Source organism: Columba livia, chromosome 10 (genome assembly GCF_036013475.1).
Source record: "Columba livia isolate bColLiv1 breed racing homer chromosome 10, bColLiv1.pat.W.v2, whole genome shotgun sequence".
Lineage (NCBI taxonomy): Eukaryota > Metazoa > Chordata > Aves > Columbiformes > Columbidae > Columba > Columba livia.
The window spans coordinates 21,063,935-21,091,218 of NC_088611.1; the positions used below are offsets into that span (position 1 = coordinate 21,063,935).

General features: G+C 54.2%; 1 protein-coding gene across 6 annotated transcripts; it reads right to left on the minus strand.

Moving 5' to 3' along the window:
* Nucleotides 1–6,286: 6,286 nt before the first annotated feature.
* On the minus strand, nt 6,287–25,345 carry ABHD6 (abhydrolase domain containing 6, acylglycerol lipase). Of its 6 annotated transcripts, none has more exons than XM_065075716.1 (10): nt 25,255–25,345; nt 18,901–18,970; nt 17,085–17,228; nt 13,513–13,669; nt 12,727–12,840; nt 12,341–12,473; nt 10,986–11,143; nt 9,823–9,877; nt 9,021–9,121; nt 6,287–8,123 (listed from the first exon to the last, which is right to left on the minus strand). In XM_065075716.1, the coding sequence occupies exons 3-10, from the start codon at nt 17,201–17,203 to the stop codon at nt 7,947–7,949; spliced, it is 1,014 nt and encodes a 337-aa protein (XP_064931788.1). In that variant the 5' UTR covers nt 17,204–17,228; nt 18,901–18,970; nt 25,255–25,345; the 3' UTR covers nt 6,287–7,946. The 6 variants fall into 6 exon arrangements, with proteins under 6 accessions (XP_064931788.1, XP_064931783.1, XP_064931786.1 ...); XM_065075711.1 differs by lacking the exon at nt 25,255–25,345 and adding an exon at nt 22,352–22,469; XM_065075714.1 differs by lacking the exon at nt 25,255–25,345 and adding an exon at nt 21,411–21,506.
* Between the last annotated feature and the right edge of the window lie 1,939 nt (nt 25,346–27,284).

The following is a 27,284-nucleotide window of genomic DNA, read 5'->3' on the forward strand; positions in this document are numbered from 1 at the left end:
GGCATGGGGAGCCCCTGGGGCAGCACACGGCACTTGAGGAAAGAGCAGGTGAGGTTCTGCCTTCTCTCAGCCTGTGCTATTTAAATCCCTTGCTTGGGAAAGCAAGACCTGAAACAAGCAGATAAATATTATCTGGAAACACAAAAGCCCTGACAAATCTCCCAAAAATTCTCTCTGTGGGCTGTGGGGCGGTTGCACAACAGGAAGAAGCTGTTGATCCCGTTTGCTCGGGGCCGGCACCACGCCAGCCTCCACCCAGGGCCGCCCGTCCCGGCTGCAAACGCAGCGGAGCCCGCGGTCAGGCAGCGAGATAGAGTCACAGAACCAATTTGATCGGGAGAGACCCTTGAGATTGAGTCCAACCATTACCCCACCCCTGGCACTGCCCCATGTCCTGAGAACCTCATCTCCGCCTGTCCAGCCCTCCAGGGATGGTGACTCCAGCACTGCCCCGGGCAGCCTGTTCCAATGCCCCACAGCCCTTTGGGGAAGAAATTGTTCCCCACATCCAACCTCAACCTCCCCTGGCACAACTTGAGGCCGTTTCCTCTGGTCCTGTTTTGGATAGGATAGATATGGATAATATTCCAGGTACCTGTGGCCAGGTGCATCTCCCACTAACCCAAACCAGGCTGGTGGCTCTCAACCACTGCAGGGACATTTACAGGAGCCCTCCCAGCCACAGCATTCTGGGTGCAAGGATGGGAAATGCAGGGACATCTTCACCAGCCCAGGTTGCTCAGAGCCCCGTCCAGCCTGGCCTGGGATGTCTCCAGGGATGGTTCATCCACCACCTCTCCGGCCAACCTGGGCCAGGCTCTCACCACCCTCATTGCCTGTATCACCCCCCCAGGACTGGCTGCATGCACAGATGTTACTCTATCCCAACACCCTCTTGTTTTCTCCTTTCTCATCCCTCACATCATCCCCATTCTGAACCAGAGCTCAGAAAGAGCCTTTGTGAGCTGGTGACAGTGTCCCCAGGAGCATAGGGGGGGTTTGCTTGCAGGCCAAAGCAAGGCTCTTGCAAAACAAGTTAATGATTTAACTCCTTTCAGGGGTGACTTGCCCTTAAACTTCAAAGTCTGTACATCTTCTGGAAGGAGAGAATTTGACCCTGAGAACACCCAGCTCCAAACACAAGACAGGGGCTTTGCCCCTGGACAGGTGACACACGGCTTGGGGACATACGAGAGGCCAGGGCTCCCCTCTGCTCCCCCAGGCTGCTGCAGCATCTCCCCATGCTGGTCACTTGCTGCCACCTGCTGCCACCTCGCCACAAGTGACACGGGTTGTTGAAAGTGGGGATGCCACGGGTGTCACAGATGGGGATGCAAAGCATCTGTGGGGATCCCCATCCTAAACACCCGTGGCCCCAAACAGCTCCACTTGCCCTCCCAAGAACAACCTTCCCCTGTTCTCCAAACAGGCCAGTGAGTTCTCTCCTGCCTACGGGGTCAAAGCCAGGACTCCAAATATTTCCCAACCTCCGAACACCACGGAGGGTTATTTCCCCCATGGCAGGTGGCTGTTCCGGGCAGCGGAGCTGGAGGTGGCCCCCGCAGTGTCCCAGAACAGCTTGGGAACAGGGATGCAAAGCACCTAGAAACCAGCAGGGTGATAGAATTAGTCACATTACTCCAAATCAATTTTCTTTTGCAATAGGGTAACAGGCCCCTGAGGCAAAGAAAGAGCACTCGGGACTGTATTTTCTTTTTAGTAGGGTTTTTGTCAAGTGAGATTGTGTCATTCTTGCTGGAAAGGTAAGGAAACTCGATATTAATTCAACCTGCAAGGGGGCTGCAAAACACGCAGCAGAATTATTCTCACTCGTTACTGGTAGTTCCCTGTGGGAGGGGAAGGAGATGCCTTGTTTTTCACAGCTCCACCAGTAATCACTAATTGAGCTGGGGGACAGGGTGCTTAATGAACCCACAGCTGAGACCGCCCAAGGGGGTGCAGGGGAGAGCTGGTGGGGGGTATAGGTTATATGGGCAAAGAGACGAAACAAACAAAACCAACAATGAAACAAACAAACAAAACAAAACAACCAAAACCAAACACACACACCGCAAAAAAACCAAACAAAACCCCAACCCACCAACATGGGGCTTGAGGGGAAAGAATGGAGGATATAATTCTGGAAAGACCAATGCAGGATTGTGCTTTCAGGTGTGATTAATCAGTGAGCAAGGGGAGGCTGGAGAACAGGGCTGCAGGACAGGGTGACTCACGGGCTGAGCAATGTCATTGGGGGGCGGTTTAGGGGAGCTGTTTTTGTTATTGTTACTATTTATTTATTTTAAAACTGAGCTAACTGGCATGTTTGCTCTCAACACACTCGTGAAGCAAGACACCCGCTGGTTGAAGCCAGTGGAGCCTGAGTGCAGTTTGTCCCCAGCTGCCCGTGTAACTCAGGTGCAGCAGGAGCAGCCGGCAGAGCCTGCGGGATTTTGTTCTGGACACAGCAAGTCTGTGAACCCACAAGAAGGTGCTGCAGGGAATTATCACCATGTTCCCAGCATCCGATGGGGATAGGAGAAGCAATAAGCTTAAATTTCATCTGAGATTCCGGCTACTCGTGAGGATGCCCCGGGACGTCCAAGGCCGGGAGGGTCATTTGGGGCTGATGTGGGTGTCAACGTAGGGATGTTCTGGATGATGTCTCAAGGTTTCTCCCAGCCCTACATTACTTCTCCCCTATGAAATGGCTGTGAAACAGCACAGGCTCCTCCTTCAGGATGACCGTGAGCCAGCACTGGGCCCTTGTGGCCAGGAAGCCAATGGTACCTGGGGTGGGTTAGAAGGGGGTGGTCAGTAGGTCAGAGAGGTTCTCCTGCCCCTCTGCTCTGCCCTGGGGAGACCACACCTGGAATATTGTGTCCAGTTGTGGCCCCTCAGTTCCAGCAGGACAGGGAACTGCTGGAGAGAGTCCAGCGCAGCCACCAAGATGCTGAAGGGAGTGGAGCATCTCCCGTGTGAGGAAAGGCTGAGGGAGCTGGGGCTCTGGAGCTGGACAAGAGGAGACTGAGGGGTGACCTCATTCATGTTCACAGATATCTAAAGGGTGAGTGTCAGGAGGACGGACCCAGGCTCTTCTGGGTGACAACCAGTGATAGGACAAGGGGCGATGGGTGCAAACTGGAACACAAGAGGTTCCACTTAAATTTGAGAAGAAACTTGTTCTGGGTGAGGGTGGCAGAGCCTGGCCCAGGCTGCCCAGGGAGGTTGTGGAGTCTCCTTCTGTGCAGACATTCCAACCCGCCTGGACACCTTCCTGTGTAACCTCATCTGGGTGTTCCTGCTCCATGGGGGGATTGCACTGGATGAGCTTTCCAGGTCCCTCCCAACCCCTGACAGTGTGTGATTCTGTGATTCAGGGCACAGGCACAAATTCTGGCCCTTCCTGGGCTTCCTCAGCACTCGGCTGGCAAAGGCAGAGGTCAAAGCAAGCCTAGGTGAAGCTCCCCTGCAGCTTTATTTGCCCGTCCCTTGCAAGGCCTTTGTGTTGGCCCCCCAGGAATGCAGGTCACCTGCACCGGGGCGAGGGAATGCCCTGCGAACCTGGGGAAAACACAAATCCCCGTCTTGTTACTGGAAACCTGCCGGCTCACCCAACGCTCCCGTCCAGCTTTTCCCAGAACACAAGAAAACAAGTGAAAAATCGATAGAGCGGCACAGCAGGGCCGTGCGTGGGTGCTGCTTTCTGGAGCAAAATGGATGTTTCTGGGAAAGCGTGGGGTTCGGGTAGCGGCCGATGTCACCGTCCCTGCTGGGCACCCGGCTGCAGGGAGCAGCCCAAGTGCTGGCCGGAGCAGCCTGTTCACAGCTGTTTGCTGGGCATTAACAAAATAAAATTTAAAAAAAGGTAGTGACCCTGTTGAAATGGCTGAAGACGAAGTTTTTCTGTAGGAAAAGAAAGCATGTCCCAGGCTGCAGGCAGAGGCAGCAGCAGGCAGCGCTGTCGGGCAGCGAATGGCAGGGAGCAGTGTTCCACCAACAACCCCAAACCACCCTGGAGAGGCTGGTGTTCCGAAAAGGGCCCCCCAGAGGGAAAAACAACCACAACCAAAGGGAAATAATCAACCAACCAACAAAACAACAATCCACCAGATTCTATAGGTTTTCTTTGTATTTGCCATAAGTCTCAGCTGGGCAGGGAACCCTTGTTACATCATGGGGAGGCAGAGGCGTGAGGGGGACACATGTCCCCGCTGTGCCCTGGTGTGCAGGGACACAAATGGGGGGCTGCAGGGCACCCCCACAGTGAGTAAGAGGGGCTGTACCTGGGAAAAACAGGGTTTGTGTCCAAGAGGATTGTGCAACACGCTGAGTCAGGGGGAGGGCTGGCTGGTTGAGGGGCAGCCAGGGTGGGGGACACCCATGGCAGCACCCAAACCACAGTGCCAGACACCCCGAGCATCGCTTCACCTGTCCGAGGATGCTCTGCGTGAAACCCACCCCAAGGCAGCAGATGGAGAAAAGGAGAAAGATGCTTCTGGCTGCAGCTGTGTGGAGCCGGACCCAATCCATGTTTCAAGGCACCACATTGTCCCCAGCAGCAGCAGCTGGGGACACGGCAAGTGCCCCAGAGCAGTGCCACCAGCTCTGTTCCTCCTGTTCCCACCAACACCCCAGGAACAGGGTGACGGGCACCACCACGGACCTGGATGCTCAGCAGCAAAACAGTTTGCTTGGAGGCATCATTAGGTTGATCAGCAAGCCAGCCCTGTTGTGTTTTGCAACTTCTCCTCAGGATACAGAGAATCAGCCTTAGCAAGACCCATAGCAACCAAGGGCTGACTCCTTGCTCAGCTTTTATACGAGCCTCTATCTTCATGAACCGTCCCACCCAGCCCAGACCTTCTTTATTCGCATAAGGAAAGCAACACTAAGCACAGAGCAACAAACCAAATTGCAAACTCTTTCCTCCTGCCATGCCAGGATGCTTGTACGTGCAGGTTCCTCGTACTCAGGATTGATACAACTAGGATCCAACAGCTTCCTTATGGTTCCCCCAGCTCTGCCCACAAGATGCCCAAATCCCAGGGGAGGAGCAGGAGCCTCTGCCCCTTCCCAACCCCCATGCACAGCCCAGAACGCAGCCTTACCTGGGGAGACAGGGCTCAGCACCAAGCAAGAAGCAGCCACGGCACGGCCTGGGGCTTTTCTGGCCCCCAGCAGGAAATGAGGGTTATGGAGAACAGCAATGGTGTTATCAGGTGTGCTCCCAGCTGCAGGCAATTTCCCTCCTGCCTCTGTCCCTGGGCCCAGCTGCTGCCACAGGACCAGCTCAGGCACCAGCACAGCTGGAGCCAGCGGCACAGCTGGAACCAGCAGCAGCCACAGTGAGTTGTGGTTCAGCACCCAGACATCTCCCCTCAAACAGACCGGGGGATTTTACAGCCAAACCGTGCCAGGCTGCAATGGGTGATGCAGACACCCTGAGCCACCCCGGCCCCTCCCCTCACACCCCCTGTGCTGATGGAATTAAGCACAGAATCACAGGATGGTTTGGGTTGAAGGGACCTTCCCAGCTCCCCCAGTGCCCCCTGCCATGAGCAGGGACATCTTCACCAGCTCAGGTTGCTCAGAGCCCCGTCCAGCCTGGCCTGGGATGTCTCCAGGGATGGTTCATCCACCACCTGTCTGGCCAACCTGGGCCAGGCTCTCACCACCCTCAGAGCAACAATTTCTTCCTCATCTCCAGCCTGAATCTCCCCTTTTATAGTTTAAAACCTGCAGCCACCGTCACCTCGATCTGTGTCTGCGGGCAGGGACTGCGGGGCCAGGATGATGCTCCCCAGCCCTCCCTGCAGCTCCTCTGCCCAACCACACAGAGCTGGGTCGCAGCAACCTCCTGGAGAAAGCAGAAATGCGGATGTTTTTGCCTGGGTTTTGATGTACTGCTATCCCTTGTGTACTGTATGAACTCAGTAAGACTTGTAATTACATCTGAAATTGGTGTTTAACGCACTTTCAAAAGGTATCTTGGCACTCAAAACCTAACTCCCCTGCCCCCCGAGGTTTTATTTCACTTCTCAAGTGGTTAGGGCCACGTCCTCTTAATTAAAAGACAAAAGCAAAATTCATGTTGTCTTGAAGAGATGCAACTTGAGCCTTCCTGGTCTTCACAGTCTCTCTTTACATTGTCAAACATTCCTCGAGGCAAAACCTGCACCTCCTAGAAATGTGGGGAGGAAAGAAGCAGCAGAGCCAGTCCCTGCGCCAGGCATCACCCCCAGCACAGCCCCTTCTTCCTCGAAGTAACCATCGCACAGCAGACTCCTTAAATCACTAGATTTTAATAGCCATATAAATCTTTTGCATACAGCAATCTGTGGCACATGAGAAACCATATAGATACCCAACAACTTTTTCTGGCTTTTACCACATAAAACTATCACCTTCTTTTATTTTATTTTTTAAATCAACTCCTGTAGTAGAAACAACAACCAAGCAATTAACAGCAAATTCCTAATTTTCTAAAAGAACAGCGTTTCTTCTCTGAAAAAGAGCAGAGAAGCTGACGGGGAGTTTCAGATCTATGTACAGGTGGGGGTACCTCGGGAGGACGGCGAGACGATGGCTGTCAGCACCCCAACGGTGGGTGCCCTATCTGTGGGGGGCTCTTAGCACCCACTGTCACCCCCCAAGGAGTGCAGGGGTGACCAAGGGGTGACGGTCACCTTGCTTCGCCCTCCCAAGCCCACGCACCACCCTGCCCTCCCACATCCAAGGGTCCCACACAAAACCAGGACCAGCCCCGTCCCCCCAGGACCCGCAGCAAGGGACCGCACTGAGGGGGTGCAGGATGCATCCCCTACATTGCCCTGCAGCCTGCAGAGCGCAGCTTGTCCGCATTGCCCCTCTCTACCTCTAATTCCACTCACTCGGGAGTTACACTCGTGGAGAGGACGCACAAGCACACCGTGCCGCTCCACGGCGCCGCAGGCGAGCCGTCCCCACCGGGGCACCCCTAACCCCCATACACACCCGCTCCCACCCTCGCGCCTGCTTTCGGTGACATCGGCATTCGCAGAATTCACGGAATTCATTAAGAAAAATCGTATTTACATCAACGTGTTCAGCAGCGCGACGTGATAGAGGAGTTGAGATAAATTTGCCCGAATTTGCTGCCTCGCACCCTGTCCATGGGTTTATTGCTGGCTCGGGCACCAGATCACCTGGGTAGTTTCCATCCATCCAGTTCACGCACCGGCGGTGAAGCTTCTGTCTGCACCCCGAGTTTTCACTCGCTATTCCACCCCTGGACAGGGCGGGCTGTGCCGGACGCCGTCCCCTGGGCAATGTTAAGGCATCACATATACACAGGAGCTGTTCGGGCGTTTGAAAAAAACCCACTCAAAGTGTAAACATTTTCACACATACAGTCATTGGACTTCCACGCATCAAGTTTCTGATTGTTTTCTGCATAAATCACGAGTTAAGGAGCTACACAAAGAGCACTCGAGCCTGGAGCACAGGGGTTCTCTGACAGCACAGCAGCATGCAATGCGATGGACTCTAAGTAGTAGAAATATTGTTAAGTCTCAGTTCAGGACGCTTCTTCCTTCCTATGCTTCTTATATAGTTTAGATAAATGCCATTAACAACTATGTGCCGGTAACTCGGGTAAGACGGGTGGCTGCGTAAGGAGCTTCAGCATACGGCATGGCTAACGCTTGGTGATTTCAGCTCGTTTCTACTTTATCTCTAGAAAAGGAAGAAATTCTGTTTCCGTTCCGGTATCTATGGAGGTTGCTCAATGACCCCTAGGTTGCTGTGCCGGCGGTGCTATAGGTTTAGGTATCAGTGATTCTGCCTTCCTCAGGGACTTTGGCACATTCACCTCGATTCGCAAATGAGATCCCTGAGAACTTCTCGAAGCTGCAGGGCTTTACAGTTCAACAGAGCCGGCGCGGGCGCTCGGCTCCTCGCCGCGCTCACGCCTGCTTCTTCATGTAGTAGGGGCTGTGCAGCAGCGCCAGGAACTCCAGGATGAGGTTGGCCGTCTTGCGGGGCCGCTCCACCACCACCGAGTGCCCGCAGTTCTCCAGGATGTACACGTGGCAGTCCGGGATGGCGCTTGCTAAAAGGTTGGCACCAGAAACATCCAGGACCTGGGTGGCGGGGAAAAAACACAGTTACTCCCACGGGTAGAGATGAGTTTTGGTCGACACCATAGAAAAAAACCCCATTTGAGCTGCCTTTGTGAGTCCAAGTAAGATGCTGAGCAGGGATGTGGGCATTGAAAACAGACTTTTAGCAGGGCCTGTTGTGATAGGACAAGTGGTGATGGTTTTAAAATAAAGAAGGGAGATTCAGGCTGGACATGAGGAAGGAATTGTTGCCCTGAGGGTGGTGAGAGCCTGGCCCAGGTTGGCCAGAGAGGTGGTGGATGAACCATCCCTGGAGACATCCCAGGCCAGGCTGGACGGGGCTCTGAGCAACCTGAGCTGGTGAAGATGTCCCTGCTCATGGCAGGGGGGGCACTGGGGGAGATGGGAAGGTCCCTTCAACACAAATCATTCTGTGATTCTATGGTGCCAGCCCCATCCTGTGGTACCCGTGCCTGGGGACAGGGCAGGGGTGCTGCACAGCGCTGGTCTTGGTATGCAGCAGGAAACTCTCTTGAATGTGTTTTGGCAAAGGCATCATTGCAAGCACCACTTGCACCTGTACCTGCCTGCAGCTCACCTCCTTCCCCTGCCCACTCCCCCCTCCATAGCCAGCCCTGTGGAACCCCACATTTTGCCCACAAACTGCAGATTCCTCCCCAGCTGTCAGGACAAGCCTCTTCACTGACACTTTGTGTCCAGCACCTGCCCCCCATCTGTCCCCTCGCCCCCCCAGCCCTGGTTCTCGCTGTTTCGCAGCTTTCTGTCCATCACCCCGCAGAGCCCCCCTGTCCAAACCCATGGGAACGGGGCCACCCGTGTGCCCGCTGGCCGCAGAGCAGCCACAGCCTGGCTGCGCAGCCCGTGTGTCCCCGTGGGGGAGGCGCAGGGGCCGCGTACCTGGTCCTGCTTGCCCCAGATGACCTGCGTTGGCACTTTGATCTTGCCCATGTTCTCGTGGAGGGAGTGCCTGGACTTCTCATTCACGATTTCTAAAAACACTAGTGGGGGAAAGAGGAGAGAGTCAGTGCTACAAGGGAATGCTTTGCTGCCCCGTCTCACAGGGCTCCCTGCGTGCCAGCCCTGCCAGTGTCCCCTCAGTGGGACACCCGGGGGGGGTGATGGAGAGACCCCCCCCAGGGGCTGTCCCTGCAAAGGCCGAGTCCTGCACCACCACCGAGCCCCCCTGCAGAGAGATCCTCCTCCCAGCCCCTCTCCTCCTAGATATCAGCACTAATTAACACACATGAGGGCAAAGCAGCAACCCCACCACCCACCAGTTGCTACCAGTGACTGAGGTGCGTCCCCAAATCTCTTAATGACATTGCCACTTCCCACCCTCACCAAGGCAGCATGGGGGTGCAGGGGTGATACAGGGAACTAACAATTAACTAATTAACACTTGAAGAACTAACACTTGAAGAGCTAACAGAGAGCTAACCCTTTAACCCACATCACTATTGCCTAGCCTTGCTTAGCTTTGTGTAACTTATTGTACGAGAAACAGGAGTTCGCTGATGCCTTGCAAAGATAATAATCCTTGGGTGCATCCTTGGGTGAACTAGATAACAGAAACTTGGGCACACAACTCAGAAGGTCATTTCCACGCCTCAGGGGACAGATGGCAGCAGGGGACATGGGACCAGCCTGTCCCCACCCCGGGGGGTCTGGCTAGAAGGCCTGGCGAGGGGGCAAAACTTACGTTTCCGATAAAAATCGTTGTGTGGGATGCGAACGTCGACGAGGCCCTGGAGGATCTGCGGGGAGAGCAGAGGGAGCTGCGGGGGGCCCAGAGCTCGTCCTCGCCAACCCCCCTGCCCCATGCAGCCCCGCACCGACACCAGCCCAGGCACCCCCGGCCGTACTTAAATGCATGTATTTCAGCAACAATTACTGTCTATTTTATGATGTGGATCCCAATTTCTCCCCCAGGCCAGCTATCCACAGCCAGCCTCAGCCACGACTGTGCGTTTCTTCCTTCTTTTTAGTCTTTTGTCAAAAATAAAACAGCCTTGGTGTTACCTTACATTTTTTTTCCTTAATCTCCAATCTACTCATCCCAGGCTTCCTAAGGAAAACCAGCTTAATGGCCAGGCCCTCGCCAAGTTCCTCCTGCCTGACAATGAGGAGATTAACATTTCCACCCCTTTTCCTTAAAAAGCAACAAACAATCCTCCTCCAGGCCCGACAACAGCCGCTTTAGTTATTTAACACTTCCTGACTGCTATATTTACTAAGAAGCCCCTCGACATCCCAACCCACTGCCAAGACTGTGCTGGAGGAGGAATTTGAGCGGGTGTTGCTGGAGGGAGGTGGGAAAAGCGAGTTTGAAGGGAAAGTGCTGGAAGGGTGTTGGGAGCGGAGCCGGGGTGTCCTGTGGGGTGACGAGCATCAGGCTCGGCAGAGGCAAACAAGCAGAAAAATCATAACAGAAAATGCCACTGAAAGTTGGGGAGTTGGTGAATTGGACTCTAAGGATGTATGACCTCTCATCTTGAAGAAAGGATGCTGAAAAGCACAATGTATTTGGGGATGATATGGCTTCTCCCAAGTAGCAAGTGATAGAATGAGAGGAAACGGCCTCAAGTTGCACCAGGGGAGGTTGAGGTTGGATGTGGGGAACAATTTCTTCCCCAAAGGGCTGTGGGGCATTGGAACAGGCTGCCCAGGGCAGTGCTGGAGTCACCATCCCTGGAGGGTTGGACAGACGGACATGAGGTTCTCAGGACATGGGGCAGCTTCAGGGGTGGGGTAATGGTTGGATTCCATCATCTTGAGGGTCTCTTTCCAAGCAAAATGATTCTGTGATCCTATAAGCAAACCTGCCCCCCTGTCCCGACCACCACAGCCAGCCCAGCTCCTCACCTGCTGCGGCACCTTGAAGCGAACGTAGGAGCAAAGCTTCAGCATATCCGACATCTCCTCAGGAGTGGAGGGAATTAAAGGGATCCTGTCGATGCTTTCAGACTCCTGCAGCTCCCGGAGCTGTTTGATGAACTTGCTGTCGGTGGTACTCGGCAGGCCTGGGTCCAACGAGAAGGGGTGCACAAGCTGAAAACCCGGACAAGACCCTACCAGCCCCAGTGACAGCAGCACTGTGCTGACCTCCAGCATCCCTGGCTCTGCCTTTCCACTTGCTCAATCATTAAAAGAAAAAATAGAGGGGGAGAATAAAATCTGTACATGCAGCAACATTAATAGGTACCCAGGGTACCCCAGCCTCCCCCTGCTCCAGGGCTGACACCACCGAGCCCCGTGGGCTGATGCAACACAAGGTGTATTCCTTGGAGACACAAATAATTTGGCAAAAAACGTAGTGTTTATTTTTATGTAGACAGTGGATGCAAATACTAATGCCTGTGCCCAGCCTGCTACAGCAAAGGGTCAGACAGACAATTCCAGAAGCTCCAACCACACGCACCCCATCCCCCAGCAGTGTTCTCTCACACCCCTCTGCAGCCCCACACAGGGGTTTCACACCCAGAAATGGAGATTGTTGGCCAAAAGCTCCCCAAGAGCCTTGCCTGCAGCTTGGTAACTCTGTGCTTTGCTTCACTACTTTTTCTTACCAGGAGCCTCTTTCCTTGTGCGGAAGGAGCTGCTATAACAATAAGGATGCAGCAAAGCCCTCCCGGCAGAGGAGCTCCCTGCCAAGCCTGCAGTACATCATGGCCAGGCTCCCCTGAGCCCCCCAGCCAAGGGGATGGAGGGGTGCTGCATGGGCACAGAGACACCCTGCTGCCCTGCACCCCATCCCAAAGTGCTCCTCCCACTTGGAGCACCCAAAGGTGCCAGCAGCAAGCTCGCCAACCCCCGAGCCCCAGCCCTCCGGCACACTGCGGCTCTTGAGTAGCCAGACTGGGGAGACTTCCCATTGCTGCTAGGGTTCCAGAGCAGGAGGCTATGGATGTGCCATGTAAAACAGCTGCCACCCCATGGGAAACAGGTTTTCTTCCAGAGCAAGACTTGTCCCATTTGCCCTAATCCCAGCTCTAACCACAGCTCAGTGGGGCAGATCCAAAGCCCTGGAGAAAAGGAATCAGGACAAGGCTGTGATTTACTCCTGTGCCCTGGAAGCATGCCCGGCTAGAGCTTTTTAGACTGTACATACAAACTGTTTCGAAATGCTTCATACTAAAAGCCTATATTGCCACCAGCACTGCTGTGGGCTTGTGCACCAGCTTCTGCTCGCCCTCTCCTCACCCCTCTGCCTTGCCCACCTGCAGGACAGATGAGGGTCAGGCTGCAAATGTCTTCTGGGTACTGAGCAGCATAAACGCCGGCAACGTTTCCCCCCATGGAAGTGCCAACCAGATGAAAGGGCCTTCTGTTCAGCCTGATGCACTCCACGAACTGGCAGGAGAGCAGAAGCAGCATTGTTAGGGGAGAGGAAGCAGCGGCCTGGGGTCATTAGAGAAATTAAACTCAAAAGCTTGAGGTCGGTGGCTCTGGCTGCCTGGGGAGGGAGGGTGTGGAGCTGCACGAGGCAGGGCTCATGGGGCTTAGCATCCCTCTTGTCCCCACATCCCTGCACACTCCTCTTGTCCCCACATCCCTGCACATCCCTGCATCCATCTGCAGAGGTGATGTGATGCTGGGCCATTACCTGGTGGATTCTCTGAGCCTGCCCGCTGATGGAGTAATCGTCCAGGTCTGAGCGGGTTGTGCCCTCGTGCCCGGGCATGTCCACACACACCAAGTGCAGGTTCTTTGGCAGGAACTGCAGAAAAAATAGCAGGGGTGGTTACAGCACAGAGGAACTGCTGTGAAGCCCAGGGATAGACAATGGTGACCACAGGTGAGAGTAGGGGCATTGCTCTCCTCCTAGAAACCCCTGGTTACTTGTGCACCAGAATAAATTAGCTTGTGTACCAAGGATGACATGATGAGAATCATAGAATAGTTTAGGTTGGAAGGGACCTTCAAAATCCCACCCCACCATGAGCAGGGACATCTTCACCAGCTCAGGTTGCTCAGAGCCCCGTCCAGCCTGGCCTGGGATGTCTCCAGGGATGGTTCATCCACCACCTCTCTGACCAACCTGGGACAGGCTCTCACCACCCTCAGGGCCAACAACTTCTTCCTCATGTCCAGCCTGAATCTCCCTCCTTTAGTTTAAAACCATCACCCCTTGTCCTGTCTGTCCCCATCTTTCTTATAGGCAAGACTTACTTCCCACAGAGAAGGCAGGTGTATACTGCTCTTCCCTTCTTCTTGTCATAGGGATGACAGGGATCCAACAATCAACAAGCACAGAGCTAAGGAGGGTAATTCTAAGAGGTTACAACACTCATCACGTCCCACACATGCAACCGTTGGGTCCCCACATCACCCTCAAGCCCAGGACCGTCAGCTCTTACTAAGCAGCAACATGATAGAAATGGAATCCCACCTTGACTATGGACAACCACATGTCTTTGTGGGCTGAGAAGCCATGTAACATCAGGATGGACGGTCGGTACCCAGGCCTCCCTCTATAGGAATAACAAAACTGATAGTCATCGTAGTATGCGTATCTAACCTGCATACCCAGGGCTCGGCGCCAGTACCTGGAAACAAGGAGAAAACACCACCGGTGAGTGAGGCAAGACCAGGGCCCAGCGGCAAGATAAGCCAGGCGACAAGTCCAAACTCTGCCGCGGATCTGCCGGTTTGCTAAGACCAGTTAGGCCGGGCTCACATCAGTGCTGTCATGGCCCTAACTGGGACCAGCTCTGAGCATCTGGACACTGGCCCAGACCTTGTGCTCACAAGGGATCCCTTACTGGTGCTGGAGTGGCCGCTGGCTGTTCGCGGCGGCCCTGCAGATGGCTTGGGAACACACCCTGTTTGTTAAAAACTTTAACTACCCAAAATAACTGATTTGCAAAATTCCCCCAAGGCAATGGAAATGGGCCAAAAATAACAATCCTAACATGGAAAACACCCAAAGGTTGGTATGAGGAGAGAGGCCCATGAGAGAATGGCAGCGTGCAAGGGAGGTGCTTGGTCCAAGTGGGGTTGTTGGGGCACAACCTCGCAGCCATGGGACAACATCAAACCCCGGACAAGCACCTCGGATCCCAGCCAAACCAACCGCGTCACCCAGAGCTCCGCACAAACCCATTCCCCATACATCAACTAGATGATCTTTAAACGCTTATTTATATACACACAAAGGACTGGAGGGAACCATCTTTATGGGTCAAACACCCCAGAAGATAGCAGGGTAACCCCAGGAAGCCGGGGTTATTCCTCTGCAAGCAGCGGCAGACGGCTCCTGCCAGCCTGCTCGAGGAGCATGCAGCGAAACTGCCAGCCAGAGGGGACCTGGACAGAGATTATCGGTGACACTTGGGACAGATGATGTGTGCATGCAGCCCCAGATGGAGGAGCAGGGACGCTGTCGCTGCATTTCCCCTCTGCTCAACACATCCCCTGCCAGGACAGCCGCCAGGCTACTCCTGATGGCCAAGATACCGACAAATATTTTTATACACAATAGCAGAATTTATTTGAGACACAAGAGCAAGGTCACCAGCACTGCTAGGCTGTCCTAGCTCTCTGCCCACTCAAAGCTTATGAATAGTGCAATCCTCTTTTAGCGTAATCCCTTTTTGGACGGAGTTAGTGGGACTTAAGCAGCATCTCGACTCTCTGCTGGCCCTCCAAGGAGAGGTGAATTTCTCCCTGAATAAGTGTCTTAAGAGTCCTCGCCTCAAAGGCACCGGTGTAAACTACCGATGGGCAAGATGATAACATTTTTAGCAACTGATCCTGATGGATCAATTCAGCAGAAGGCAAAATAATCTGTGCAAAGCTGAACTGATCCCTCGCAAGGTGTTAACGCGCTTAGTGGCACCGGCTAAACTGATTAACCCCTGGTGGGCAGGCAGGCAGGGCAGGGGTCAACGGAGCAGCCCTGGGTGTCACACCCGGCATTAGCGCCCCGGGAGGGAGCAAGGCCATCGGTGACGGGGACCTGGTGTGACCCTGCGCCGTGCTGGCTGAGGACACACAGAGTGGCAGCGAGCAGGAGGAACGGGGCAGCGAGAGAAGGGAGAAGCATCTCCCGGGATGTGGGGAAACACAGTGATTTTACCCAAAAAGTTGACTCGGAGGCAAATAGGGAAGGACGAGTAAAGAGCAAACCCGCTTTTCTCGCCTGCTGTCCCTAAGAAAAGAGGTGCCCATGAAACAGGGCGTCACGGTGACTCCTGCAAAACGCCAACGCTGCTGGAAAAGCTACGAGAGAGTTGGGGGCACTTACCCTTCACAAGAACAGAGCCCTGGTGATCTCTGCTCACACAGTCCCTCCTCACCCGAACACAGACCGACCCACCCACGGTGCATCTTCACCCAGCCCCTGATTCATAGAATCATTTCAATTGGAAGAGACCCTCAGGATATCGAGTCCAACCATAACCTAACCTAACTCTAGCACTAAACCATGTCAATAAGAATCTTGTCTAAACGCCTTTTAAACCCCTCCAGGGGTGGTGACTCCACCACTGCCCTGGGCAGCCTGTTCCAATGCCCCACAGCTCTTTCTGGGAAGAATTTTTTCCTAATATCTAACCTAAAACTCTCCTGGCGCAACTTGAGGCCATTTCCTCTTGTCCTATCTCTTGACAGCCCTGAAGGACACAGCAGCATCATCTCTGCCACCTTCTCAACCCGGCTCTGTAGAGCTCCCAGCATCAGTCCTTGCGCCTCCTTCTCCCTGTCCTGCCCCCGCATGCAGCAGCGTTTGTCCAGTGGTCCCCCCCGAACCTGAGCCCCGCAGGGTCCTCCCTGCCTTCCACCAGCTGCTCCTATGTCCAAGGAAAAAGTAATTTGCCTGACAAAGCTGGTACCGTCTGGACCCGCTGCCTGCTCGCCTTTGCAGAGCAACGTTCGGCCTCGCAGCTCCCCACGTGATGCGCACGGGATGAAATTCTCCCCGTGCCGATCCAGTCGCTGGGGTTTTCATCCCATCCTCCCTCAGCCCCCAGATGCTGTCACTAAAAGGCTGCTAATTAACATGTTGTCAGAAACGGGCTCCATCGCGCTGCTGCGCCTGAGCGCCGGACGGGCTCCCGTCCTCCTCACGCAGGAGGTCACTTTGATTTGGAAACACCCCGTGAGCAAAACTGCAGGAGCCACCATCTGTCAGCAGCATGTGAGGGCAGCCTGCTGTGCTGCCTGCTCCTGCCTGCTGTGCTGCCTGCTCCTGCCCATGACGGGCAAGGAGACGCTACCCCGGCTTCTGAAGGCAGCGTTATTACAGCCTTCCCTTGCAACAAACCCAGCCAGGAAAGCTGCCAGCATGCTTATCACCCATTTCCAGGGACAGATGAAGGCTGAAGGATGCAGCGCCGGCATCAGAAAGGACAAGATGCATGTGGGTAAGGAAAAGCATCACTCCAGCTTCTCCAGCACTCCAGCCCAGAGTGAGGAGAATGAGAAGAGCCCCGTCCATAACTAGCAGTGAGAGAAAAGCCCCTGCCCACCGAGCAGGTTGTTAACCAGGAGGGATTGTGTGAGCCGAGCAGTCACAGCAGAGCCAGGGACACCCGCAGCGATGGCTGCAGAGGCAAGGAGGAGGTCACCAGCCCGCCGGGGCTGCCAGGCCGGGGACAGCCAGCAACGGTGACACTTCTCCCAGCCACAGTCCCATCCTTGGGGGAAACAACCCAGAAAGGCTCAGAGACATCCTGCAGCCCAGCTGAGGCTGCCCTGACAGACAGAAGCCTCAGCAGCAATAAAGCAATCAGAAAAAGCCATTTTCTCCTCCCAGAGATGCTTAAAGCTACGCACAGATGGCGCGACCACAGAAAACTCCACCTTACCTCCTCCTGTCACCATCACGCGCAGGAACACCCACCTCCATCCATGACAACTTGGGCTTTTTGCAACAAGCCCCATGTGTGCTGGGACCTTCCAGGGACCAGCAGCAATTCCACCCCTGGGCTAACAGGAGAGCAGCTGGGCTAACGAACTCACCAGTAGTAGATGCGGATGAGCGCCGAGGGCCAGAGGAGGAAGGAGGCGACGAAGGCCAGGATGGGGATGGCCAGGGTGCCGCCGGCAATCACAAACATGTTCAGCACGTCGGGGTCCATCCTGCGCTTCCCTGCCCAGCCTCACCTGCCCATGGTAAGGGAAGGATCAGAGGTTAAATACCAGAAATGATGACAAGTCAAGGCTAAATGAGATCTCTGCTGCCAGGGGGAGGGGGAAGCGGCTCTGCGAGAGGCAAGGGATACAGCTTGGGAGTGCAGCAATGTCTCTTTCAGTTTTAAAACTTGATCATTGGCAATAAGCCTCCTAACAGGCATGGACGATGTCTGGGGTGACTGGAGGCGTTTAAAACACAGGTAGATGAGGTTCTCAGGGACATGGGTTAGTGCCAGGTTTGGCTCAATGATCTCTTGGTCCCTTCCAACCAAAGTGTTTCTGTGATTCTATGACACAGCCCTCGGGGCAGCCCACAGTCACAGCGAGCACAGCACCCATGGGTGCAGGCAGCCTTTCCCCCGATGGGTGCAGGCAGGGATGGCTTAAAGCAGACTCCACGTTGCTTTTCGAAGGCAGCCGTCCAGCTCGGGCTCCCCTCCCCCTGCCCGATCCCAAATCCCCAGCACACAACCACTGACCTAGAATTGATGGCTTGAGCCTGGCTCTCATTACCGCTCCGCACAGGCACCAACTAATCAAGGCAGCAGAGCCTATTAATGGGCTTGGGAACCAAAGGAAACAACCTGGCAGGGTGCTCTTTGGCCACCAGCCCTTGTCTGAGACAAATTCACCCCCGCCCCCATGTCGTCGCTCCTGCCCCACAGGCGTTTTGCCCCAGCTGTGGATCCCAGGTCCCCATACAGCTCCCAAGCATCCTTCAGACACATCCCAGGGGCAGAGACAGAGGACACTGGGCACAAGGACGAGCCCTCACTCACCGCCATGCTCGTCCCTGAACTCTCCCCACCGTGAGCAGCCAGGAGATATTTTTCTCATTAAGAGATTAAACCTGTCACACACACATCTCCTCTAATTCTCCTTGCTCACCGACATATGTCTCGCCCTTTCCTCAGCGCTGTTTTTTTTTGGTCACACGTTTCTAAAGCGAGATGTTTCCAACGCCTGCTCTCCCACCAGCCGTGCCCCCCCCATCACCACCACATCAATCTGCGCCAGCACAGGCAGATTTATTGCTGTTCCCTGCAAGACCCATGGCGGTGTGGGGTACGTTGTATGTTATGCCGGGAAGCAGGAACTGAATCACCACAGTCGCATCCTCCCCACCTCCGATGCCATCGCACTGGATCACATCAAACCACCACATTACACACCACCAACAAAAATGGTTTACAGAACCTCTGCAGCAACAGCCAGGTTTGCCCTTTTCCCCCAGGGAAAACAGGACTAACGGAGATTGGAGGAATACTGCAAATATTTCCACCAAGCACCTCCTGAACAAAGCTAAACCCCATTTCCTTCTTCAAGCCTCAACAACACACCGTTATTTATTTAATTAACATTTTGCAGGAAGATTTTTTGATCTCTGCGTGGCTTGTTAGTAGGTAAATACTTTGTGCAACAGATAAACCTTGTAGGTGAGAGCAGAGCTGCACAGGAGCCCACTTGAGAACACTTTGCTATGTCAGTAAAACAGTGAAGCAATTAAGCACAGAAAATCACCATCATCCCCATTGGTGACCCGTAACAAGAGAAGACGGGGTCACCACCTCCACCTCCGCCGCCTCCGCCGCTCTTGGAAAGCAAAACAAGGAGGAGAAAGCCTTTAAAAAGCTCAGCTTACTCTGCAGAGATCCCCTCCTCCTCTCGACACAGGTCCTGCTGGTTGTGGGTAGTGGCAGCGTCTGAAAACACTGTTGGAAGAGGAAAAAAATAATAAAAAATTAAATTTGCACTTCTTTTTCTCCTTTCAGAATCGGTAGCCGGGCAAAATGGTGAGTTTGGGGTATTTAACCCACAAGCTTCCCTTCAAGATGTCTCAACGATTCTTTCTGACCAACCTTTCCCCTGTTTGCGTAAATATGGTGTTTCGTACAGTAAAGCCAAAGGAGGGCACTTGTTCCAAGCAGGAGCAAAGTGCAAGCTGCCATCTGAGATGGTGTGTGAGCCAGTGTGGCGGGGAGAGCCGGTGCCAGCGGCCCCCGCCGCGGCACCCTGTGAAACGGGGGCTCAGGGCTGCGCTGTGGGTGATTACAGCTATTAGAAGAAAGCCAGCTAAGCTGCTTCCCATCCCCTTCCTCTTCGTCTTACATGTAATTTTCCAAGCGCTGTCAGGGCCCCCCCGGGCCGTCCCCGTGCTGAAGCCGTAGCACAGCAGGAAGTCACTGACGAGGCAGGAAAACACCGGCCTGAACTCACCAGCAGCTTTTAGCCATGGGAACTACAGAAATTCATGCTGGAGGTTCAGCGGGAGCACTGGAACCCCCCCCATGAGCACTGGGGGCTGCTTCAAGCCAGAGAATCCCTGAGAGATCCCGCACAGGTGCCCGGGGGGGCTCCTGTCCCCGTTGTGCCGGCGTGTTTCGGCAGGGCCATGGCAGCCGCCGCTCACCACGTGAGCCCCGGCGCCCAATGCCAGCCACACGCACCCGGCAACACCTCCTGGGGCCCCTGCCAGCCGTGGGTGCCGGGGGGAGGATGCTCGGGGAGCCCCGGGGTGCGGCCTGGCCTCCTTCTGCGTGGGCAGAGCATCGCCACCGGTTTCCATGGTTACCCACGATGGAGGCGAGGGGAAGGAAAACGCCAGCAGGCCCAGCTCCATGGTCAGGAACAACCAATGTCACACCCTGTCCCCAGCACCCCAGGCTGGTAAAGCCACCCCTGCTGGCAGCAGCGCTGTGGGGATGCCAGCCCCCCAAAACCAACCACAGTGCCACCCCCTGCCATGGTGCTTTGCCCCAGGGATCGTCACCCTCCCCACAGCACCGGTACCGTGCCACATGGCCCAAGCCAGGGTACAGCCCTGTGCTACGAGCTAGAGACATTGTGGGCTAAAAAATAAAAAGCAAGCCCTGCAGCAACAGCTCTAAATCTTCAGACCACAGTTCATCCATCACTTCGAGGTGCCCTGTGACCAAGAGTCACAGCAAACGGCCCCAAGCATTGCTACTGCTTCTTGGAAGGATCTCCAAGTACCTCATCAATTAACTCTCAAACATCGGTTAGGCAAGTGTGATAAACACCGTGTGATCATGGCAGCGGGACACGGCGGGCACGGGATGCCAAGCCAGGAGCACTGGTTCCCACGCCGGCAGCCCAGCATGTCCCCTCTTGTCTACTCCTTCCTCCCCTGTGCCAAATCCAAGCAGGAGCCTCATCACCTGCAAAGAGGTGCCCAGGGGCATGGGGAGGCTGTGGGTTGCTACAGAGGACAACATGCTGATGACAGTCCCCAGGGTTATTGGCCAAAGGACAACAAATTACTGTGAGCAAGGTTTGAACCTGCACTGGGATTTTTTCCTCTTTCAAGCTCAGGCGGTCAAACCAGAGAGGCTGGAGAAGCCCCAACAGTGCAGCTCAGGTGTATATATTGATTTTTTTCCAGGCCCCACATAAGATCAAGCAGCAGCACAGCTCAGTGTGTGGGATCAAGAAAATGCATTTAGCTCCAAGAAAAAAAAAAGCCATCCTAGAAATGTGAAAGCAGCTGGGATTGTTACCCAGGGAGACAGGAGGCTCTTCAGCAGCATCAGCATCTCTCACAGAGCAGGTCTGGGAGCCAACCTCGCTGACAGGGCAAGAGCTCGCAAGGGGTACCTGGGGGGCACTTTGGGGGCTGCAGCACAAAATCCTTCACAAGGTATGGGGGTTCGGGTGCGAAGGGGAGAGCAGCAGCTGAGGCGCTGGGCAGCCCCGTGCGAGGCCAGGGGAGCTTTTCCCACCGCAGGAGTCACACGCGTGTGCCAAAATTCAAGCACAAAGGTCGTACCAGGCTGCGTCCATCGGGACTGGGCTGCGGAACCAGCCCATGGTTGACCAACAACAGATTTGGAAACTCCAAATGGCTGAAAGCTAAGCAGCATACTTTACATGTTTTTAAGAGCTCAAACAGAAGAAACATTGACCAATTTTAAGAGCCCCCTGGAGAAACAGGGGGGCTTGACAGGCCTCAGCAGCTGAGGTGGGACCCCCAGAAACCCCGACTCACACCACTGACCATGCAAGAAGAAAAACCCCAAACATGCAAGTGAGCCATTTTCCTTGGAAACTGCCCCCCCCCAGCACCCTTGGCAGCCAGAAAAATAACACTGACCATAAATGACAACATAACTAACATTAGGATTCCTCAGATACCTATTTTGCAGCGTGATCTTCCAGATGCCAGCCACAGTGAAATGATAATTTAAGATCTATTAATATTTGAAAGATCTCTGTCCATCAGCCAGCCAGCTCTCAATCTTAATCCAACCTCCAGAGGGCTGGAAGTAGGAAATGTGCCCTTTCACCTTAATTTATTTATAGATGGCAGAAATGAGATCATTATTTCTGTAGTGCCATTTCACAAAACATCTCCCTCTGACCCATTTGTATTTGTGCAACACGGCTCTTAAAAATGAGCGGGAGAGTCTGGGTTTGGCCCCCAGCCCCACTGCTGCACCCAGGGCTGGGAACACGCAGGGACAAGGCGTCAGTGTCACCACCAGCCGGCCTGGGGACAAAGTGTTTGGAAAGCAGGACTGGGGTGGGTTGTGCTGCCAGCCAGCCGCTGGTTTAGGAATTGATAACGCGCTCATCCTCCTTCCGGACCCCGTCGCCATCCCTATCGTGCCGCACACGCACGCAGCGGAGGATGCACTGGCGCATCTGATGTCACGAGTGCGCCCAGACTCAGCCCTGGGGGCGGTGGGGAGGGGGCTAGGAAAGATTTGGGGTACAAGGGGCCACCTCCAGGTCGCCTCTTGCCAGCACACAGCCCCCAGTTCCCCCCCGCTCCGAGCATCCTCCTCCAGCAATATGACGGCATCCTACAAATAGCAGCGACCGGGATGCGCCACCGCTCTCCTGCCTTTTGCGCCCCTTTTTCTGATTATTTGGGGGGGGTGAGTTAATTAAATCCTAAAAAATATATACATTTAAATTCTCCCCGCCCCCAGCGATGCTACGGTTGTGACCCGGGGGGGACCGAGCGGGGGGGGCCCCGGACGCCGTTCCGGCGTCCGGGGCCCCCCCCCACGGTCCCCCCCGGTCTTGGCATTGCTCTCATCACCCCCGCATCCTCCCCCCTCGCCTCTCACCGTGCCGATCCGAGCCGGGCCGGGCCGCAATGGCAGCGCTGAGCGGCGGAACGAGGCGGCTCCGTTGCGCCCTCCCCTCCGCTCCCTCCCTCCCTGCGCGCCGGTTGCCGGGGCGGCTCCGCGGGGGCGCAGCGGAGCGAGGCGGGGATGCGGCGCGGAGTGGAATGGGGGGAGAAAGAGGGGGTGTAGAGGGGGTGTGGGCGGGTGGAAAGGGGGAAGGAAAGGGGGTGGAATAGGGGTGAGGGTGGGGTGCAAGGGGGGGGTATAACGGGGGTGCAAAGGGGCTACAAGGCGGCTAGAATAGGGAGATGTAATGGGAGTCCAATGGAGGTGCAAAGGGGGTTGCAAAAGGGGTGCAGTGTGGGTGCAAGTGGGGTATAAGGGGGGTGCAAAGGGGCTACAAGGCAGCTAAAATAGGGGGATGTAATGGGACTTCAGTGGAGGTGTAAAGTGGGTGCCATAGGGGCGTAGTGGGGGTGCAAAGGGGCTACAAGGTGGATAAAATGGGGGGATGTAGTGGGACTTCAATGGAGGTGCAAAGGGGGAGGTGACATAGGGGTGCAGTGGGGGGTATAAGAGGGGTGCAAAGGGGCTACAAGGCAGCTAAAATGGGGGGGATGGAGTGGGACTGCAATGGAGGTGCAAAAGGGGTGCAGTGGGGGGTATAATGGGTGGAAAGGGGCTACAAGTTGGCTAGAATGGGGAGATATAATGGGAGTCTAATGGAGGTGCAAAGGGGGGTGCAAAAGGGGTGCAGTGTGGGTGCAAGTGGGGTATAAGGGGGGTGCAAAGGGGCTACAAGGCAGCTAAAATAGGGGGATGTAATGGGACTTCAGTGGAGGTGTAAAGTGGGTGCCATAGGGGCGTAGTGGGGGTGCAAAGGGGCTACAAGGTGGATAAAATGGGGGGATGTAGTGGGACTTCAATGGAGGTGCAAAGGGGGAGGTGACATAGGGGTGCAGTGGGGGGTATAAGAGGAGTGCAAAGGGGCTACAAGGCAGCTAAAATAGGGGGATGTAATAGGACTTCAATGGAGGTACAAAGGGGGAGTGCAAGAGGGGGTATAATGGTGGTGCAAAGGGGCTACAAAGCAGTTAAAATGGGGGGCTGGAGTGGGACTGCAATGGAGGTGCAAAAGGGGTGCAGTGGGGGGGTGTAATGGGTGGAAAGGGGCTACAAGTCAGCTAGAATGTAGAGATGTAATGGGAGTCCAATGGAGGTGCAAAGGGGGTTGCAAAAGGGGTGCAAGTGGGGTGCAAAGTGGCTACAAGGCAGCTAAAATAGGGGGATGTAATGGGACTTCAATGGAGATGTAAAGCGGGGTGCAATAGGGGTGCAGTAGGGGTATAAGGGGAGAATAAAAGGAGTGCAAAGGGGCTACAAGGGGGATAAAATGGGGGGATGTAGTGGGACTTCAATGGAAGCGCAAGAAGGGGCATAATGGAGCTTCCATGGGGGTGTGACGGGGATACAACAGGGGTGGAAGGGGGCGGTGTAATGGAGGATACAATAGGGCTGCCTTGGGGGTGCAAAGGGAGGCGTATAATGGTGGTGCAAAGGGGCTACAAGGTGACTACAATGGGGGGATGTAATGGGACTTCAATGCAGGTGCAAAGGGGGGTAACATGGGGTGCAGTGGGGGGGTATAACAGGGATGCAAAGGGGCTACAAGTCGGCTAGAATGGGGAGATGTAACGAGACTCCAATGGAGGTGCAGAAGGGGGTGCAATAGGGGTGCAGTGAGAGAATAACAGGACTGCAAAGGGGCTACAAGGTGACTACAATGGGAAGATGTAATGGGACTTCAGTGGAGGTGCAAAGGGGGGATGCAAAGAAGCAGTGCAATAGGGGTGCAGGAGGGGGGTATAATGGAGCTTCCATGGGAGTGTGAGGGGGGTACAACAGGGGGGGCGCAAGGGGTGGACATAATGGGGTTTTCAAGAGGGTACAAGGAGGGGTACAACAGAGATGGAAGAGGGGGCTGCGATGGGGTGCGTTGGGGATACAGTGGAGCAGCAACAGGGGGATGTGACGGGACTTCAGTGAGGGTGCAAGAGAGGGATGTGATAGGGCTGCAGCAGGGGTAAAGTTGGGGGATATAATCGAGTTTCCATGGGCTTGCAAGTTGGACATAGTGGCACTGCAATGGGGGTGTGGATACAACAGGGGTGCAAGGGGGATGCAAAGAGGCTGCAAGGGCGATACAAAAGGAAAGCAAGGGGATATGCAAAGGAGACACAGCAGGGATACAAGAAGGAGGCAATAAGGCTACAAAAGTTGTACAATGGGGTTGCCATGGGGACGCAAGAGGGATAAAAAAAGGAAAATGCTATAGCTGCAATGGGGTTACTACAAGGAGATACAGGGGTGGATACAACAGGGGTTACAACAGGGATGCAAAGGGGATGCAATACAGCTTCCACAGAGCTAGCAAGGGGGATGCAGCGCTGCACCCCACACAGCACACAGCCCCCTGCACGAGGCCTGGGGACAAGCTTGGGGGTGGGGGACGTCAGTCCCTTTCCCAGGGATGGGGCCGCAATCAGGGAGCACGGAGCTCTGCCACGTTTCCCATGGAAAAGTCTCAAAGGTTGAAATTAGAGCATCCTACTGGTACTTTTATGCCTGAAATAGGATTTTTAAGCCTGCCATTTAAGTCCCAACAGATGACACTGTTCAATCTCAAGAGCTGCATTTAAACCTGCATTTAAAATCTGCTCTGATTTGTCTTAAAACTTCTACCCAAATCCTTTTGCTGCGAGCAATTTTACTTTCAATCCCCCGGGTCACTTATCAGCTTTGCATGTACCTTTAAGATATGCCCCAAAAGATGAGAAAACTCAATTAAATTGGAAATGAGATCAGTTCCTGAGTAAGTGCAAGCAAATTGGGTCAAATCTCACCGCATCTGTGCTCTGGTAAAGGATGTCCCTTCAGTCTGGCGGGCAGAGGAGAGAGAAGAACCAGCATAAAGGGCTTCCCAGATCAGAGTTTACTACAATGACCAAAAGCTTTTGTTAAGATGAGCTGTCAGAAGAGATTTATAACTGAAATGGAGGTTTTTAGGTGGCCTGGTAAAGGCAAGGCACAGCTTTGTACAGCTTTTTGGTGTTTTTCTTTGAAGAGCTTCCCAGTAATGCTAGGCAAAGCCAAGATGAGCTTCCACTAAGGTGACCTAAGCAGACATGGAAGGTGTTTCATAAGCCTTTAAATGATGTTTGCAGTTACATTTGTTTGTTCAACTTTCCCGTGCACAGCCCCAGGCTCCCGGGGGACACGTGCAGGGCAGCACTGGCTCACACTGGGGATGGTTTTCCCACCGGGTTGTTATTCTGGGCCACTTGGTGAGAACGCCTCTGGAAAGAGTCATAAGCAAACGAGAAGCTGAAGCAGAGACCTGCGGTGGTTTTGTGTCGAAACACAGCATGAGCTCACCAGGAACCCGCTCTCGCAATCTCTGCGTGTAATTATGGAGAAGAGTCATCGAGTGTCTCCTTTGGTGAATTTGTTGGCCCTGAGGGTGGTGAGAGCCTGGCCCAGGTTGGCCAGAGAGGTGGTGGATGAACCATCCCTGGAGACATCCCAGGCCAGGCTGGACGGGGCTCTGAGCAACCTGAGCTGGTGAAGATGTCCCTGCTCATGGCAGGAGGGGCTTTGGACATCCCTTCAACACAAACTGTTCTGTGATTCTATGGGTGGGCTGTGGGGCCGTGCTGGGTTTTTGGGACACCCACCATCCCCGGTGCTCTCCCACGCCATGGTCCCTGGGATGGCTCATGGCATCGTACCACAGCGACAGCACTGAGCGAGGAAAAAGAGATGGGGACGAGTCACCCTGGGGAAGATGATTCACTTCACCCAACTGGCGTGCCGTCACTTGTTACGGCTGCAAACAATCCCACCACATTCCCTGGGAATTTGTCACCCAGCAGCAGAACATAACACGAAAGTCTTTCATCTGGTGGAGCAAAACTGCTCCTCAGCTTGGTGGGCTTGGAGCTTCAGTTCTCCACAGCTTCTCCAGCCTGAATCCAGCTGAGCTTCTACCTTGCTATGGAAATCAAGGCCAGTTCATGTGAAAGCCTCGCTGCCTTTAAATAATACTTTCCTAACTGTACTCCAAGTCAAGGCATATATTATGTGTGTTTTAATTACACCTTTAACTGCTAACAATAAGGGTATACTTATCGTCACTAAAACCTCCTCATTTGGTGGCTGTAATATCGTTATGGAGGGGTAACCTCAAAGCCTTGTTTAACCGTCATGCGTCAAAGCCTTCACCGCAGATCACCTCGTGCTCTCCTGTGTCTCCATTCAATGGCCTCATTCAAGCAACTGGAAACATGAAGATGCATTTTTCCTTGAACTGCTGCAGCGGGGAAGCGTTCACGCTTTAAACCGCTACTCAAACAATATCCATGCTTCAAGTTGAAAAAGAAAAGCCTATCAGAGTCCTGTCGAGCAGTGATGCCCTGACAGTAATTCATTAAGCTGAACATGTACCTTCCAGAATTATAAATAAAGATTAAGTATCACAAGAAAAAGAACCTATCAATTCAAAGCACGCCATGTATCTTGCACACCACATACTTTCACCTTTGATTATTCTGAATTTCCAGAGGGTCACACCAGGGCACTTATCGCCATTAGATTGTCACTGAAGCCACTTCACAAATGACCATATTTGGCCTGTCTACAGCCCAACTGTGAACTTCAGCAACATGAGATGGCCTGGGTTTTGCTACTTATTAACTTGAAATTCCAGGAGACCACAATAAAATAGCCTGCCAGATAGCTGTGATAAGGTCACTGAGAGCCCAAAGATCACTTCATTTGCCCAAAGGAACTTACTTTTATGGTGACATGGGTGACGTCGGGGCTGGCCCTTCCTGCTTCTCCCACAGAGGATATCGACAGAGCTGCAATTCAGGTA

Excerpts from the sequence above, each read along its gene's own strand:
- ABHD6 (XM_065075716.1), bottom strand. The coding sequence starts at position 17,203 with ATGGACCCCGACGTGCTGAACATGTTTGTGATTGCCGGCGGCACCCTG. Across the intron at positions 11,144-12,340 it reads GACCCTCATCTGTCCTGCAG|GCCTGCCGAGTACCACCGAC; the intron begins GTGGGCAAGGCA and ends CGTTGGACCCAG. Across the intron at positions 9,878-10,985 it reads GCTTCAAGGTGCCGCAGCAG|ATCCTCCAGGGCCTCGTCGA; the intron begins GTGAGGAGCTGG and ends CTCTCCCCGCAG.